General features: G+C 49.2%; 1 protein-coding gene across 17 annotated transcripts in view; it reads right to left on the bottom strand.

The window, feature by feature from the left end:
* Positions 1-1,096: 1,096 nt before the first annotated feature.
* The window catches only part of ZDHHC1 (zinc finger DHHC-type containing 1), a 59,533-nt gene continuing 42,155 nt past the window's right edge, over positions 1,097-18,474 (bottom strand). For 9 of the 17 annotated variants that reach the window (XM_065566792.1, XM_042852016.2, XM_065566798.1 and 6 more), the window contains 4 exons: positions 11,962-12,047; positions 5,807-5,900; positions 4,751-4,862; positions 1,097-2,866 (listed from right to left, as the gene is read on the bottom strand). In XM_065566792.1, coding sequence (XP_065422864.1) covers positions 2,340-2,866; positions 4,751-4,862; positions 5,807-5,900; positions 11,962-12,047 — 819 coding nt within the window. In that variant the 3' untranslated portion in view covers positions 1,097-2,339. The remainder of the gene's footprint in view (positions 2,867-4,750; positions 4,863-5,806; positions 5,901-11,961; positions 12,048-18,474) is intronic. The other 8 variants (XM_065566800.1, XM_042852018.2, XM_065566799.1 and 5 more) reach the window with 3 other exon arrangements.

Here is an 18,474-nt window from a genome sequence, read left to right on the forward strand (position 1 = left end):
CCGAAGTGTCGCCGCAAACTTGGACGGGTGAGCAGGGACGGCTCCTGGCACCAGCCGAGGAAGCTCGTGCTTGGGGTGGCAGATTCTACGGGGCGGCATTCCGCCCAATCCTAGGGCGGCACGGCCGCTTTTTTTTTTTTTTGGTTGGCCGATCCGGCTGCCCTGTAGGGGGCGGTGGCGCGGAGGAGGGGAGCGCCCTGCTGGGAGCGGGCTGCGCGCTCCGTCTGCCCCAGCCGGTGCCAGGTCTGTAGCAAGCCCGGCGGGGCAGCCCGCGCCCTTCCCTCCCCACCGACCAGAGCGGTGTGGAGCCCTCCCGGCAAGGGCGCGGCGGTCAGGGCCGCGTGGCGAGCGCCCTGCTGAAGCTCTGGTCGCCCTCCTTCTCTCTCTCCCCCCGCTCCCTCCCCCTCCCCCCACTAGCTGGGGTACGTCTGCAACGCAGGGAGTCCCCCTGCACCCTGACTCCGGCCACGCCACAGGTTGTTGGTTTTTTTTCCCTGCTTTGCCGCTCCGGCCGCGCCGCAGGTTTTGGGGGTTTTTTTGCTTTGCCATTCTGGATGCCCCGATTGTTTTATTTATTTTTTTTTGCTTGGGGCGGCAAAAAAGCCAGAGCCGGCCTTGCGGGTGAGTGTAGCAATTGAAAAGGCGCTCCCCCTGCGGCGGTCCCAATATTTTGGAATTCTCATCTGGTCACCCTAATGGCACATGCGCTGCCCCAGTGGGTAACGCTAAGGGGAAAATGGCCGACTCTGGTGCACAGGGCACATGCACATCTGAAGTGGAATGACCATGTGCAATGCTTTGAAAAAGAATGTGCTGATTCAAACTGCAAAGCAAAGACACCCCCTGAAACATCTGCCTCTCCACCCTAACATTAACAGGACAGCTGGTGAATACCTCTGGCAGCTGAACACAGTTTGGGAAGGGAAGAGAAAGAAAGCGCTGAGTGGAGGGAGACAGGTTAGCCATATGAGGACTAGCTGGGACAGCTGAGATAGGTGAAGCTGCCTCTACACCTCTTAATACCCTGGGCACCACCAAATGGCCAGGGACAAGGGAACAAACAGCTATTGCAATGAAGAATGGAAAATGACTAGCAAAGGTCATAGAAAATTTTATTGCGGACAGAGCTGATTATGGAGCTCCACACAACAAGACTCAGAATATTGCTGCATGAGGAGGGAACATTAAAGAATAAGTTGTGATTCAGTGGCTACTGTTGGAGAGAATTTTCCAGCCCTTTCCAAGCCAATGGGAGTAATCAGCCTTCTGATCATGTCAAGCACAGAATTTGCACAAGGTGAATTTCACCTAGATGACAGATACAGACAATGACAGATGAGAGAAGTGGAAAGAACACTACAAGGGCATTACCTAGCAGTGATACACCAGTGGTATGATGGCTCTATCCCTGCTTTCAGGCTGAGTGCCCTACAGATATTGCTCACACACGAACACATGTGCTGCCCATCATGCTCAAAGACCCATGTTACTAATGGGCAGTATAAAAGAGGGAAACTGCATTCTGGACTGAGACCATAGGAATCACCTCTTGGAGATTTAAGCATGTTAATTTCGGTGGCTAGCACATATGGGTCACTCAACTCTGTGAGGGGTCAAACCAACCCAATCCAGGTTCTTTGAAAGGTAAGCCAATGCACACAGATGGTGAGAAAGCAATCCTCAGAGATCTGGATTCAATGCACCCCTCTTTCACACATACTCCATCTAACAACATTAACGGAGAACAACTTTCCAGAAGGCCAGGATGTTGGTGGATTCAGCACACGTTTCAGTTGGAGAGGTAGTGTCCCTCTGCCTAGGGGAAGCAGATTTCCATAGTACTCCATAGTAATGTGCCAAGGTAAGCAGAATTCTCTGAGCTGTCACCGTGGTAGCTCTTGCCTCTGGTGTGGCAGCAATAAATGTCTCATTGCAGTCTGGTGGTGACCACAGTTTGGGCGTGGGCTCTCCAGTACATTGGGGAACACCTGAAGTCCCCATATTACAGTCTGTGCCCCAACGACACCCACTGCTTCCCCAGGGTAATGGGAAGGAAGCTGAGTTGCTAACATCTCACCCTGCTCTGATGCACATGCTGCTGATCTTGAAGCAGGCAGTAGTCAGGAAGGTGGCATAACAGGTCTCCTTGTGCTCTGCGGCTTGGTCTGCTGGAAAGAAGAATCTTTCCATCAAAGAATCTGAACTCAGTTGACTCCATGGAATAAGGTGAGTCACTGGAGTCAACATCTTTGGACACCAACATATTTGTAGAGTGAGCAACCTCCTTTCCCTTCCCTTGAAGACAGAATCCTGGAAAGTAAGCTTTGGAAGGCGGATGCCTAAGCTGCTCTTGTGTTTGTCCTCATGTCCCACAAGTGTGGGTCCTGCTCATCCACATGCTGTTTGCTAGTGCACTTCCTCTGATGGGGCTTGGATACTATCTCACCAGGTGGGACTGGAGGCTCACCACTGCTCTCGCTCACAAACACAGCAGGTATCTTAGAGAGCAGTTCGAGCTCTTGTTCCCCATCATTGGCTCTCTGGCAGCTTTTCCATTGTACCAGGTGCCCAGGATATAGATTCTTCTCCCCATCACCTCTGGCATGGGCTGTGGACAAGGAATGATGGTGAAAGTTGTTAAGGCTTTTGTTGGAAGCCCCCGTAGGGGCAGCGCTCCCCAGGCGGGTCTGAGCCACAGGGATCTCATCCATGGACTCTGCAGACTCTGAGTGGTATTCAACAGGAGGTCCAGCTGCCTGGACATGGCCAATGCTGCTTGCAGGCCTGGGAACTCTGTGAGGGAAAGCTGGCATAGGGAGATGAAGGCTGTGGGAGGATGATAAGATGGCAGCAGTGGCTGAAAATTCTGAAGGTGGAAAGAAAGGAAAATGGAAGCATCAGAAGAGACTGTGGTTTCCCTCATCCCCAGACACACGTCCCCAGTCCCAGGGGCGATTAAGATAAAAAAGGGACTGATCCACCGAAATTAAAGGAGCCCATACATGCTCATGCAAAACCAGATGTCAAAAGGCCCACAAGTCAATTCTCGGTAATGGAAGAATCCATGCACTAAACATTTTACAGTATTCCCAACACCACATGACCAATTCATTTCCCCTTCTAAGGCAGGCTATGTTCTCCCCAATCCTGGGTTCATATACCCCCTTTGTCTTCCTTTCCACATACAGGTCCCACAAGCCCCTGGACCCTACAGTTACATTCCCTCATGTATCCTGACATGAAATCACACGTGCATACCATGGCACCTAATGATAAAGTGAAGTCAAAGTCCCAGATGTCATGAGTGCATTTCAGAGGACTTGCCCTCACCCTCTAGTGAAGCCTCATTTTCCTGTGGGTCAAATCCTGCACCACTGAGCTCTGCAGTGCAGAGCTGGTTGGTACCCACTGTGGCACTGCAGCTCTGCCTGACTCCCTAGCTGTGAAGTGCCATTAGAGTCCTGAAAAGGCAATGGCAGCTAAACCCTGCCTGGTATTTTCTCATATTTGCTCCTTCAAAAAAACCATTCCCCCAGGCAAGAAGAGCCGTAGAAGCGGAATAGATTCTACCCCCCAGGTTTGAGAGGAGGATGGGTAGTGTCTGAAACAGCAGCAGCTCCTCAGCTTAACTTCAGAAGTTCACCCATCTGTCGAGTGACAGAGTGGGGAGCAGTGGGGGTCCCATGTGTCACTGCTATTATTTGGCGTCTCCCCCTGGCTCTACAAACAGTGAAGTCATCCTTCCTGCTGCTGGATGCCCAAGGTCCGCATTTCTCCAGTCAGCCATGCTTAAGCCCACAGGAGGAGAATAGCTCAGAAGCGCTGCACATCACCCTCCATCCCAGGCTGGAGAGTAAAGCTCAATGGACACTCCCACCCTCATATTAGAGAAGGTCCAGGGGCATGGGATAGCGAGTTCTCTGGTCCTCGCTGCTGTTCTCAGTCTGGAAGTGCCTTCTCCTCGTTCTCTCCTTTTAAGGGCAGCCATGTGGGAAGGGGCACAGGCAATGCTGCTCCAAGACGCGATCACTAGAACTGTCGTTAGTGTGAAAAGGGTTTGGTCCTTTCCAGAGTTCATCACACACACTGCTTTGGCTCTTCACTGCATCTCCCCCTTTCCTCCCTCTTCCCTTGCTCCCCCGGCACATACTCCTTTCTTTGTTATGTGGTCTCCTCCCGTCCCCTGCATGTGCTTCCCTGCCACACAGTCCTTTGCTTCCCCTACTTGCACATATTACTTGGTTGCCTCATCCCCTTCCCCCTAAACATCCCTTTCTCATTGGCAGCTCCAGTCCCTGGGGTGGCTCTCATTGCTCCCTTCCTCTTTTGAAGCTGTAGGACCTAAAAGTTGGCCTGGCTCTTCCTAGTTGTTCCCAGCTCCTCCAGCCTTGTTTCCACTGACGAGCCTTGATATCTGAGGAAGGAGCTCCAAGCAAGGGCGAACTGGCAGAAACAGTGACAAGCCAGCTCTCCAGAGAGCTCAGTTTGGAACCAGCTGCCCTATGGTATTTGGTATTACCCCCCAGGGATTTGCATTCTTCACTTCGGTTTTCCTCTCTCTTCTGTTTTTCTAACATTTCCCTGCTAATTCCCTTACATTTCTCCTAATTGTGGGGCTCAAACAGAGGAGCTCCCTGTGGCTCACTTACCTGGTTAGGGTGCTGGGAGAGGAGCTCTCTATGGCACATTCGCCTGCCTGACGGTCATGTAAACGCAGCTGGACCAGAGGGGCTTACTGAAGTACACTCACCTGGTTGGGTAGCTGGGAGAGGGCGTCTGGGCTGACTGCTTGTCTTGGACCTTTCATCCACGACTGAGGGTGGAACCTTACGCACCTTTTTCTTCTTCCGCTTCTTCTGCTGCTACGAAAACAAGAAGCTCGGATGAAGGAAGATCCACTCATTAGTTCAAAGATGCTGCACTGGCAGCTTTTATAACTCCTGTCTCTGTTTAACTTCCTTCATGTTTTAAATCAGTTTCATAAATGATTTCAGTTTAGAGTTTGGGAGGAAAGGAATTGAGGGGAGCGATGCAAAGAGCCCTCACTGCGTGCACTGAGTCTGGCCTACACAAGCCAAGATGTTTGCAACTGCCTAGTACGGCCTTCTGTTAAAAGCAATGAGAAACAATTGGGCATAAGCCTTGAGAAAGGCGAGAGCATCACACTACATAGCAACTTGCCACCGGATCAGGAATGAAGAGCAGTGACACCGTGGCACAGGTGACTGAATTCTAAGCCCAGTGGAAGCCCCAAACACACAGTCTTTCCCTGGAGAGAGGCTCCAAGGGAAGCCAAGGTTCCTGCCTATTGTACTTGAGTTGGATGAGACGGTGGGAGAGTGCACATACGGCATGCACTGCCGCTGAGGTACGTCTGTGAGGTGACAGCGCGGTGTACGTGTTGGGTTACTGTGGGCAGGGTGTGTTCTTTGTGAAAGAAAAGAGAAGGTATGCGTATGTGGGTGTTCGCATGCATGAAGTGAGGGGACAGGAGAGCGTATCCATGTGTGTGAAGTGAGGGGATGGGACCATGTGTCTCGGTGGGCGGGTCTACACTAGAAAGTTAGGTTGACCTTGCTATGTTGCTCCAGGGATAAGAACGCTCTGTGTCTGCAGTAAGTGTCTACACTACAGCTACAGTGGCGCAGACATACCCTGTGTGTGAGCACAAGATGAGAAGCCAGGAGGAGGCAAGTGTCTAAATGAAGTGACAGTAGGGTGCACTGTATGTGTCTGTGCCTGTGAGAGACATGACAATACCGTACAAGCACAGCACCTCACAGGCTATAGCACGTCTCCCACTTACCTGGGGGTGGACTATGGACTGAAGAGCTGGGAGCTCAGGAGAAGAGTTGAGCTCGGGGTCTGCTCCATCGTTGTGGACACAGAACTTTGAAAGGCTAAAACACATGAAGAATACACAAGACAGTGCAGCTTTCTTAAGGAACAGTTAACTCTTTGATGCCCAAGTGCCTCGAAACAGCTGGGCTGGGCTCCTTCCTTGCAGAGTGTTCCAAGAGAGTGCTGTGGGGCAATTGCTCCTCCCCTTCCTCCCCCCCCCCCCCCGGGCACTGTTCTGTGGAACTCCCCAGGATTCCATCTTGTTTCCTCTCCTGTTCAACATGCACAGGGGATTGATAACTAGGAGGGTACAGAAAAGGGCAACAAAAGTGATGAGGGGTATGGAACGGTTTCCATATGAGGAGAGATTAATAAGACTGTGACTTTTCAGCTTGGAAAAGAGACGACTAAGGGGGGATATGAGAGGTCTATAAAATCATGACTGGCATGGAGAAAGGAAATAAGGAAGTGTTATTTACTCCTTCTCTTAACACAAGAACTAGGGGTCACCCAATGAAATTAATAGGCAGCAGGTTTAAAACAAACAAAAGGAAGTATTACTTCACATAACACACAGTCAACCTGTGGAACTCTGTGCCAGAAGATGTTACGAAGGCCAAGACTATACCAGGCTTCAAAAAGGAACTAGATAAATTCATGGAGGATAGGTCCATCAATGGCTATTAGCCAGGATGGGCAGGGATTGTGTCCCTAGCCTCTGTTTGCCAGAAGCTGGGAATGGGTGACTTGGGATGGATCACTTGATGATTACCTGTTCTGTTCACTCCCTCTGAAGCACCTGGCATTGGCCACTGTCGGAAGACAGGATACTGGGCTAGATGGACCTTTGGTCTGATCCAGTGTGGCCGTTCTTATGCATCCTCCCCCGAGGCCCTGCCCACCCTCTGCTCACTCCTCTCTGCTCCTGCGGTCCCTGCCCCTCGAAGGCCCTCCCACCTGCCACTCACTCCTCTCCGCCCCCTTCCCGGAACAGCAGGGGCCACCAGGAGGCCATAGGGCCATGGCCCCATCACTTTTTCCTGCCTTAGGCGAGCGATGGGAGGGCACCACGGCAGAATAGCTGGACAAGTAATGCTCTTGTGTAAGACCACAGGTCCTCACAGCATGTCAACGTTGTGTTTAAAAGTAAGGTGAACAGAAGGATCTGGCTGGTGAAGCCTGTCTGCTACCATCCAACTCCAAGGAAGTAATGCAGACCTCCACAGCAAATGGTGGAGCAGCTCCATTTGAAGTTAAAGATTATCTCAGTACTGGCTATGCAGGTCCCTACGTTGGCGGTGCCGATGTCTGCATCGATGGCGATCCTGATGGAACTGTCGAAGTCGTTGACTAGGGTGAAATGCTGATTGTACCGCCATTGGTACCAACAGTACCATTATTAATGTCCTGCCACAGGTCAGTACTGGATGCTGTAATATAGGTAAATGCCGTACCAATAGACATAACAAGTTGGCATCCAGGGGACCAAAATAGGAGGCACAGCCTCCGTAGTAGGGCAGATAGTCCTGGTCCCATTGGTATGGGTATAATAGTAGCTGAACGGACTTGCGTACAGAGAGTACGTGAAGATGGTACCAGAGCTGGAATGACCTTGAATGCTGAAGGCACCTGTCTTGATGGCCCTGTGCTAGAGGTGACGGTGTTGCCTCTGCCAGTTGGTACCAGAGAGGACTGTTACCTGTGTTCTGACTTCAGCACAGTACCAGAGGACTTGTGTCTTTTACTTGACTCATCACTCCTGGAAGTTGTGGATGAAGACTTCTTCAATCCGGCCTCAGCCTCCAACAGAAAACTGGACTTCTTTGGCTTTGATGAAGCCACACAGGAAGAAGAAGAACTCCTCTTTTCCCCAAGTTTCACCTTAGGCACCAAGGCAGCTGGAAGAGCACTTTGGTAGATGAGCTTTCAGCCTTCTCATGAGCAGGGCCATTAGGGTCTGCAGAGGGAAGTGTTGTCTTCTTGAAGATCTCCAGATTTTTTAGTTCTTGAAGGGAATGGGGTGCAAATAAGGCACTTGTCCCTCACATGCCCTCTCCCAAACAAAAGAGACTGTTTATCATTTCCTGGCATTACGGCCCTTCAAGTTGAACACGGCTTAAATCCCGGAGATCTCTGCATTGTGACTGAAACACCAGCAAAACTAAATTATCTATAATCTACCACAAAACTAACCTCAGGGCTCGTCTACACTGGTGCCAGACCGAGCTATGGGGGTGTGAACTGCAGAGTGCTCTGTGTTCCGCTCTAACTGCCCGGTGTAGACCTTCCTGGTGCTGGTGCGAAACGAAAAGCCTAGTGTGCGTTAACATAGTCCTCACGGAAACAGGATTCCAAAACAAAATAAACAGTAACATTGGGAGACCAGGTGAAAGTCCAATCTCAAAATGATTTTTTTAAAAGTATTTATTTTAGTTAAATCACGATCTATAATTGAGTTCCTCAGAGGTCATGAATGAGCGGCATCATGGAAGAGAGAGGAATTTGAATAAAGAGGGGGTAGTAAGAGAGAGGAGTTTGAAGAGTAAGGAGCAGCACAGAAGCTGTAAATAGAAAGGAGAGACAGTAGCTGGGAACGTGGCTTGTGTGGAGGGAAGGGAGTAGGAGAGTGAGAAAAAAGTCATTTTTAAAGATACTCTGTATGTCGAACAGGACATACTTTGAGTACGTTCTCTAGCCTTATGTTAAGGGGTCTATAAACCCCATTCCGAGCACAGACAGAAGAGGGAGGAGAGCCTCTCCGGTTTACAGACAAGCAGCTTGACCACCTCCCCATGCCGAGGCCAGAGCTGCCAATCCTGGAGGCAGGCACTGAGAGCTGCAGCCACCAGAGGAAACAAGGCCTGCTATAAACAGGAGAGTCCGGAGAAGGAAAGGGAGGCTGAAAGGCCTGGAACAGCAAAGGGGTGACACCTTTGCACCAGGCTGCCCGCATGAACAGAGACAAGAGACCGAAGCAGACTGCTAGACTTAGAGTTGAGAGTCCAAGAACTGCCCTGACTGAGGTCAGACTAAGGAGGAACAGTCAGGAGCAGCAGAGCCCCTTCAAAAGACCACACCAGGAGCTGGGGATGTCTGTGTTATGCAGGTCAGACTAGATGATCACAGTGGTCCCTGCTGGCCTTGGAGTCTATGAATCTAGGCAGAACTTTGAAGGATCAGAAGTTTGAATATAATATGGACAGTGAGAAGGCGGCAGTGAAGGGAGTGGAATAGTGGAGTGTCATGATCTGAGTGTCATGCAAGGAAGACCCATTTTGGATGGACTGGACAGGGGCAAAGTGACAGGCAGGGAGACCAGAGAAGAGAAGGTTGCAGTAATCAAGGTGAGAGTTAACCAATTTAGCAGTTGGTCTGAAAAAGAGAGGATGGACTTTTGGGTACGGTAAAGGAAATAACACTGTATGGTTTGATGTGTGGGTCCTTTCTGACACCCAGGGGCTAGTGGTGTGCGTATGTGGGAAGGAGAGAGGAAAGAGTGTGTTAAGTATTTAAAGAGTCTCACACTGCACAGTCTTGAGGGCCTGGGAGTTTTGTGTCCAGCATGAGGGAGGAAGAAAACAAGGGGCCGGATTTTGAACACATCCCAAGCAGGACCCCAACGGTGTGTTCCGAGTACTGAACTTTATAGTAGCATGTGCCATGGAATGTGACAGGGCTGTACGTGAAGGTTAGCCATGCAGTCAAACTTAGTAATTTTCCCTTTATCAGTGCAGTGAGAGCAGGGGATCTCAAAGTAAAGTCAGACTGGGGAGAAGAACCACTTCTACAGGGAGTTCTTTATGTTGTAAGTCACAGGGTTCCCAATCAGAGAGAAGGGGAGTCCTGGAAGTGCAGGGCAAGTGGGAACTCTCTCTCATATCTCTACTGCAGCCCTAAGGGAGCAGATGCCAGGGGCATGTGGCCTGGTGCATATCCCTCTCACAGAGGAACAGTTGGTTGATGCTGGTGTTTCAGAGGAGGGTTATACCTGGGACGGAGTGTATCCAGTTGTCCAATTCTGGCTTTTCCTACTGTCCTAACTGCATAAAAGTAGTGGCATACATTCCTCTCTGTCATTTTTCTCCTCTCCTCTCTATCCCTGGCCTGATGCTGTAGTCCTGGGTGAAGAGAGAGGTTGGAGGGGGAGCACAACGAAGCAGGTTTCCTAGACACACACACCTCCTTCCACTTACATTAACAACATGCTCTCACTGCTCCCTTACCCACTGCTCCCTTACCCTTACCCCTTACCCCTTACCCTTCCCTAGGTAAACACATTCAGGCTTGAATTAAAGTCTGTTTTATTAAACACTTATTGATCCTGAGATACCTGCAGGAGCTGGGGGGAAATTTATTAGACACAGAGAATCAAAAGCACCTCAGATATAGAAATCAGGGTTCAGCCCCACCATATAGAATAAGAGTACCTAGCACTCTTCTGCCTTCAAAGCACTACACAAACACTAATTCATTAATCGTCATGGCACCCCTTTGAGCTAGGTGAGTATTATCCCCAATTTACAGGTAGGGAGACTGATGTAGAAAGGTTAAGTCACTTGTCCAAGGCCACAGAGTGAATCAGCATCAGAGCCAAGATTAGAATGCAGGAGTTCCTGGCTCCCAGGCCCAAGCTCATACTACTAGGTCATGCCTGTCTCTTCCGGAGGCAGATGTTGGATGGCGTTGCTATCATTCAGAGAGAACAGTTGGAAGGCATGGAGGGAGGTGCATGATGGAAGGATAAAATCCCCTACTTTCACTAAAAGGTACTTGGATAAGAAGTCGTCTCTGCCAGTTGACTCCTAGGGCAGGAGTAAAGAGTATTTTCCTCATGCATTTATATTAACCAGCCAGGCAGTAAAGTTCCCTGCTTCTTACCCAGGGTAGTTTTCTGTCAACATGCTGTACTACAGGGGTTTCATGAAATGGTGCCCAAGGTCAGGTAAAAATCTCATGAGGGTGGGGTGGCAAACTCTCAGAACAGCAGAGCCCTTTTCATGGTAAGGCAGTCTCAGATACCCAGTTGCTGCCTGCTACTATCTGAAAGCTCTCCAATCTCAGTCATGTTCTCAGACGTGCCTGTGTAGCTCCCATGTACTCCAAAGACAAGCGCACACCCCTAGTGGAGGACAAAGCTTAGTGTTCTGGTTTTCAGTCATAGTGCACAGAATTTTTCAAGACCACAAGCAGAATTTTCAACAGCAAAGATCCCATAAGAAATTTTAATGTAAGCCAGTCCCGCTAGAGCAGGGGTGGGCAAACTTTCTGGGCCGAGGCCACATCTGGGTGGGGAAATTGTATGCAGGGCCGGGGCAGGGGGTTGGGGTGTGGGAGGGAGTGTGAGGTGTGGGAAGGGGTGTGGTGCGCAGGAAGGGGCTCAGGGCAAGGGATTGGGGCAGAGGAGGGGTGCGGGGTGTATGAGGGGGCTCAGGGAAGGGGGTTGGGGTGCAGGAGGGGCGCGGGGTGCGGTAGGGGGCTCAGGGCAGGGGGTTGGGGTGCCACCGGGGTGCAGGGTGCAGCGGGGGCTCAGGGCAGGGGGTTGGGGGGCAGGGGGCCCCACGCCACTCCAGGAAGCGCTGCAGTCCCTGGGGGAGCGGGGCTGGAGGGCTCCGCATGCGCTGCCCTTGCCGCGCCTCCAGGTACCTCCCCTGAAGCTCCCATTGACCATGGTTCCCCGTTCCCGGCCAATGGGAGCTGCAGAGGCCGGTGCCTGGAGGCAACGCACGGAGCCCTCTGCCCCCCCACCCAGGGGCTGCAGGGACATGGTGCTGGCCGCTTCTGAGAGCGGCGCGGGGCCCATAGTGCCACAGGGGGCAATCCCGAGGGCCGGATCCAAAGCCCTGAGGGGCCAGATCCAGCCGGCGGGCCGTAGTTTGCCCACCCCTATGCTAAAGAGTTCTTGAAAAGATGTTTTCCTGGTAGGTTAAAGAACCTCTGGAGGTGTTTACACACTCTTAGGCACCAAGGTTAAAGCATGGCATGCTCAAACACACAAATGCATTGCCTCGGTCTCCTAAGCACTTTTACCCCCACTGGGGCCACAGGGGGTGACCTTGGTGTCAATTTCATACACAGCACACACCATGCCAGGAAACCTCTGCTAGTGCTAGCCGTACTCACTCTCTGCCTGATGTTACTGTTGATGAGTCTTCCACCTGTATCCCAGGGTTGGTGTAGCCAAGGTTTCCTGCATAAAAATCCACCTCCTGAAAAGAACAAGAATAAACATTAATAAAACTATCTGGGCACCTGAATGAAGGACACACATCAGCAGGGTTAAGGAGCGGAGTCGGAAGGAAGGCTTTCTGCTCAGCCAGCCAGCAAATGAGACACATCATATTGTTTAATGAGAAGAAAAAAATAAGTCTGAGACACCACTGTATGAACTACCGACTGGATCAAACAACAGACTCGATCTGCGGTCCAATCAGAACGGAGAAATGAACACCAACCTCAGTTTCTTTGGATCTTAAAAAAGTCCCTCAGAAAAATTTTCCCCAGGCCCAAACAGCTGGATTAAAGAAAAAGTTATTAGAATATTAAATGCAACAATTCCTGTTAATTCAACATTGAGGTTTCAAAGGGAAGTGTGCAAAGGCCAGGAACCACAAGAGTGAAGGTTAACGCTACTCCTTTGGACGAATGTGTTTGTAGACGTACATACATCCAAGATAACATATGATCTGGAATTTACATATTACATTATGATGTCAATATACAAGAGGGCTGAGTTAATAAATCTTTTAAATCCCAATAACTGGATTAAGAGGAAGGCCCCCCAACCTACCACCACCCCAATAAAGAAATAAATAAACCTGACCACACAATGGAGATGACCAGATACAAAAGCATCAAGATTGATGGACAGCCATCAGAGAAGACAGACTTGGTTCAGGAGAGCCAGGGCTGAGACACTTCAGTTCAGTTCACTTTTTCCAACTGATTTGAAACCTGAATAATTACCAAGCCAGTCTTCTCCAAAACTGATTTAGCTTGTAGGTTTCATGGAGACTTTAAAGACAAGCTTAATGAAAATCACTACGGTTGATTTAAAGTTATGATGGCAAGATTGTTAAAAGTGATAGTGACTTCGGGTGCCCACTGTGAATACCAAGATGCAATTCAGACCAGTCAGGGGCTACGTCACCCCTGCCCTGCAACCTTGGGTACTTACAATGCCTTGCTGCAGTAGGTCCAACCGGGGCCACTCACAAACAGCCTTCCAACATACAAGTCACACCCTGAGTGTCTGTGTGAAACTGCAACTTGCCAACCACGCTACACTCTGGCTCTCACCAGCCTGGGTTACTTCTCCAGGGCAACCGCAAAACACTGCCAGACCTGGATTATCCCCCAGAAATGAATGTCTTGCACTGCCCAGCCCTCTCTGGACAGTCCAAATATATTAAGTCTATTATTTCTTTACAGGAATCATATACACCAGCTTATTACTTTTAAATAGAGATACCCAGGCACTTTAATTTAAAGACACTGGATTAGGTAAAACAATAAAGCAAGTCTATTAACGATAAAGAGAGAAATTCTAAGTGAGTACAAGCAATGAGGCATAAGAGTCAGAAATGGTTACAAGAAAAATAAAAGATAAAACGCTTTCAACTGCCTAACTTAACAAACTACATTAGATTTAAAGCAAAATTCCTCACCACATGCTTCCAATAGCTATACTGACCAACCCTCTAGGTAGGATCCCTCCCCCAAAGTTCAACAGGTGCTTCTTTTGTCTTCTCAGGTGCAAAGAGTGAAATGGATAGGGAGGGAGTGTGATGGGGTGTTTGCCTCTCCTTTTATAAGTGTCAGTCCCCCTCTTGAAAAGCGTTTCCAGCTGAGACCCAGGAGACAAAGAGTCCGTGTGGAAGGATGTTCCCTGCTGGGTTTTTTCACCAGTGTATGCTCACATGCAGGTTTCCTTTTGTTTCCTCCATTCCCCTTTCTCCTTGATGATTCTGTTTACTGGTTAAATGCAAATTAAGGCAAGCCCACATTCCTTTCTTTAGGATAGACCTGTTTGCCGACTTCTGCCTGGGCAGGGATGTGGGGCTTGGAACATGTGCTAATAACACCATACAGGGGGAATCTTATAACTTCCCATACAATGTTGCTACATATATTTCACCATGACAATACTGACCGGGAAGTTATGGGTTTTTAAATGACACCTCACAAGGCATAAAGGTACAAAGATTATTACAATAGTGTGTAAGGTGTGAATACAGGGGTGCATTCTGTCACACCCACTTTGGGAAATCTTGAAGGGGCTTGCTCTTCAGAAAATTCTGAGCACCCAGCCTCTGAAAATCAGTCTCAAGTCGGGCACCCAAAACTGTAGGCACCGAAAATCTTGATCTGAATGTTTGAAGTCCTGGTACCATCTTACCTCATGATTAAAGGAAAGCAAAACGGAATACTTCAGAGCTGCCAATTTCAAAAATGCTCTTGTCTTAAATTTTAAATGTTCATAACTTTTGAACTATTGAACCAGTTTTCTTAAATATCAAGACAAGTTTGAAAATAATTGGTTTAGTAGATTTAAAGATATGAACTTTCTCAAGTCAACAAACCACTTTGGGAGTGTGCAATTACCTAGCTGTTCACATTATATGAGCAGGGTATATGTCAAATGAGGCAACAGGGAGGACACAGTAAGAGACAATCTCACACCAAGGCAGACATGTGGCAGGAGAGATTTAGATCTTTTCAGAGAAAACCACCTTGTGGCTGAAAAGAGCTGCTGTTGAAGAGATCCAAGCAAGACTGTGGCGATTACAGGGCACAGCTATTGGGAGTGATTAGGGCTCAGTGTTTACAAAGAAGGGGTTTCTCAATGCTGAGTTCAACCCTACAGTCTGCTATCCAAACAGTTACTGTTCAGTAACAAAGTGCGACATCTTCTCCCTTAACAGAGTTGGGTGAGAAATGTGTTAGTGACAAGGCGCTCTCAGTTTTCCTCTCATGTTGATCTGTATAATCTTTCATCACTAGACAAAGTATTCTGTTGTCCTACGGACAAAGAAGCTACCCATTAAGACAAGAGGAACATTGATCATCTGTTGCATCACACATTCTTGGAAAACATTCTCTGCTATGTTCACAGAATGCAAACACGTGAGTGAACAGCAACGCAGGCCTGGCAACACCAGTAAGGTTAACAAAGGACACATCTCAGGAATTTTCTGAGCAGCACTCTCCTAGAGGAAAAAAAGCTTTCTAAAATCCACTTCATTCATTTTAGTCTTGTAAATCACATAGAACCATAATGGTCACATGACACCCGAACAGAGTAAGGCAGGAGTGGCCAACCTGTGGCTCCGGAGCCACATGCGGCTCTCCAGAAGTTAATATGCGGCTCCTTATATAGGCATCAACTCCAGGGCTGGAGCTACAGGCACCAACTTTCCAATGTGCCGGGGGGTGCTCACTGCTCAACCCCTGGCTCTGCCACAGGCCCTGCCCCCACTCCACCCCTTACCGCACCCTCCCCTGAGCCTGCAGTGCCCTCGCTCCTCCCCGCTCCCCCCCAGAGCCTCATGCATGCCACGAAACAGCTGATCGAGAGGGAGGGGGAGGCGCTGATTGGCGGGGCTGCCAGTGGGTGGGAGGCGCTGGGAGCGGGGTGGGGGAGCTGATGGGGGGCTGCTGACGTATTACTGTGGCTCTTTGGCAATGTCCATTGGTAATTTCTGGCTCCTTCTCAGGCTCAGGTTGGCCACCCCTGGAGTAAGGCATAAGGAATAACAAATGGAAGCGGACCTGACAGCTAGTAAATATGATGAACTCTCACTGTGTTACAAGAGGAATACTGCACAACACAGCCATAACTCCCTCTTTGGCTCAGAGCCTCACGTAATGGGACACCGTTCTTTAGTCTCCTCCCTCTAGGAGGGCAGAAGAATCTATGCCTTAGATTATCCAAACCCACCTCCCAGCAACATAGAGGTCAGAAAACTTAGCCTCCATCTCTGCAGCAACATAAAATAAATATTACCGCCATGACTGCGTAGTGCTTCAAATTAACCAGCTATCCCAAACCTACCGTACATGAATAATGCCAGGGTACTCTTTTCACAGCTTCCACAGCCTTCGCTGCACATCCCAAGGCCAAGGCCATGACTACACTACAAACTTTTGTCATCGCAAGTTACACTGGCATAAAGCCACCGCACATAGTATATCGCTTGTGCGCATACATACTTGACTCCTTGCACTGGTGCTGTGCGTACTCACCAGGAGTGCTTGTGTCAATGCAGTGCGGTGCACCATGGATAGGTATCCCAGCGTGCAACCCACCACCATCCAGGGAAGTTTTGGCAATGCATTGTGGGCCCAAAATGAGTTGCACGGGGTGACAGGGAGCAAGGGGTCAACTTACCAGCATGCAACTGTCTCCATTCCATAGTCATCTATATCCCATCATTTTCACACCAGTTTTCAAAATTCCATGAACCCACGCAGACCCCCTTGCTACCCACCATCTCTGACAGAAGCACGGGGCATGTACAGCTCTGCATTATTGTCATGAACATTGCAAGCACAGGATGCACGATCCTCTGGTATTTGCAGAACCACAAGAATAACCAAATCAGCGGGGGAACATGACGATTCCTTGGAGGACAGACTGCTGTGTGACATAGCAAGACTCAATTAAAGGTTGATGGTGGCACTCACGGAGCAGCTGCAGATGGTGGAGCGCTGCTTCTGGGCCCAAGAAATGAACACTGACTGTTGGGGTTGCACTGTAATGCAGGCTTGGGATGATGAGCAGAACTTTTGGATGTGCAAGGCCACATTCCTGGATCTAAGTATCAGAGGGGTAGCCGTGTTAGTCTGAATCTGTAAAAAGCAACAGAGGGTCCTGTGGCACCTTTAAGACTAACAGAAGTATTGGGAGCATAAGCTTTCGTGGGTAAGAACCTCACTTCTTCACTTGCATCTGAAGAAGTGAGGTTCTTACCCACGAAAGCTTATGCTCCCAATACTTCTGTTAGTCTTAAAGGTGCCACAGGACCCTCTGTTGCTTATTCCTGGATCTGTGTGCCAAGCTCTCCCCAGCCCTCCAGCACAGAGACAGCAGAATTTCAGAGCTGCCCTGACAGTAGAGAAGCAAGTGGTGATTGCACTGTGGAAACTTGCAGCGTCAGATTGCTACCAGTCAGTGGGACATCATTTTGGAATTGGAAAATCCATTGCAGAGGCTGGTATCATGCAAGTATGCAGGGTCATTAATTACCTCCTGCTATGCAGGACTGGGACTCTCAGCAACGTGCAGGACATAGTGGACGGATTTCCAGCAATGGGGTCCCTGAGCTGTGGTGGAGCGATAGACAACACGCATATCCCTATTTTGGTATCAGACCACCTTGCCACAGAGTACATCAACAGAAAGGGCTACTTTTTTAATGTTGTGCAACCATTGGTGGATCACCAGGGATGCTTCACTGATATCAGTGTGGGCTGGTCAGGGAAGATGCACGACGCTCGCATCTTTAAGAACACAGGACTGTTCATAAAGCTGCAGCAGGGACTTCCTTTCCCAACCAGCAGATTGCCACTGGCAACGTTGAAATGTCAAGTGATCCTGGGCGACCAAGTTTACCCCTTGCTCCCCCGGCTCACCACCCACCTTGACAGCATCAAAGAATGCTTTAACTACCGGCTCACCAGATGCAGAATGACAGTTGAATGTGCCTTTGGTCGCTTGAAGGGACTCTGGCATTGTTAACTCACAAGATTTGACCTCAGTGACAAAAATATCCCAATGGGTATAGATGCCTTCTGTGTCCTGCATAATATCTGTGAGGCAAAGGGGTGGCAGGAAGTTGCCACTGGGGTGGAGGGTGGGCAGGCATAGAGCAGCTGCCTGCTGAATTTGAACAGCCAGACACAAAGGCTATTAGAAGAGCTCAACAGAGCTATACGGCTCAGGAAGGCTTTGAATAAACACTTTAACAGTGAGCCACAGCGGTATACAGTTCTCTATCTAAGCCTGCTGTTTTGGGGCCTGTTAGGGATGGTGTGGTCCTTGGTGGACATGTATGACTATAACATTGTCCCTGCGGCTATTAATTTGGCAGCGCTTGCTGTACATTTATGATTATTACACTGTGTTTGTCACTGACCCTATGAGTTGTGTCACACTGCACAGTAACAAGTAGGTAGGTGCTTTCAGAACTGCTAGGCATTCTGCAGCATATGTTGTGAACTAATAAAGATGAATTATTTTCCAAATAATATAACTTTATTGAGTAACAAAATCAGTGCAAAGAAAAATCTGTGCAATTTAAAAGCAAATACATTAAAAAATTAATAAATTAATAAAACAGAATTTAACAATGGGAAAGAACATTCATGTCCATTTTAGCTACACATACCGCCACCATGTTTTTCACAGGTCACCCTATGTGAAGCTGTGGTTGTCCTTAATGTCCTCCTGCGTAGAGAGGTAGAGATAGGGGTGGGGCCCCTGATGCCATGCGGAATGTTTAGTGGTAGGGCAGAGAGGTGCAGCAGTGGAGTTCTCCATGGACTGCAAAGGGAGGAGAGCCTGAGATTGTTGAACCTGTAGGTTCCACAAGAGTCTGCAGTATCTGTGTTTCCTGGCGGAGAAGGCCCATTATG

This window comes from Chrysemys picta, chromosome 14 (genome assembly GCF_011386835.1).
Source record: "Chrysemys picta bellii isolate R12L10 chromosome 14, ASM1138683v2, whole genome shotgun sequence".
NCBI lineage: Eukaryota > Metazoa > Chordata > Testudines > Emydidae > Chrysemys > Chrysemys picta.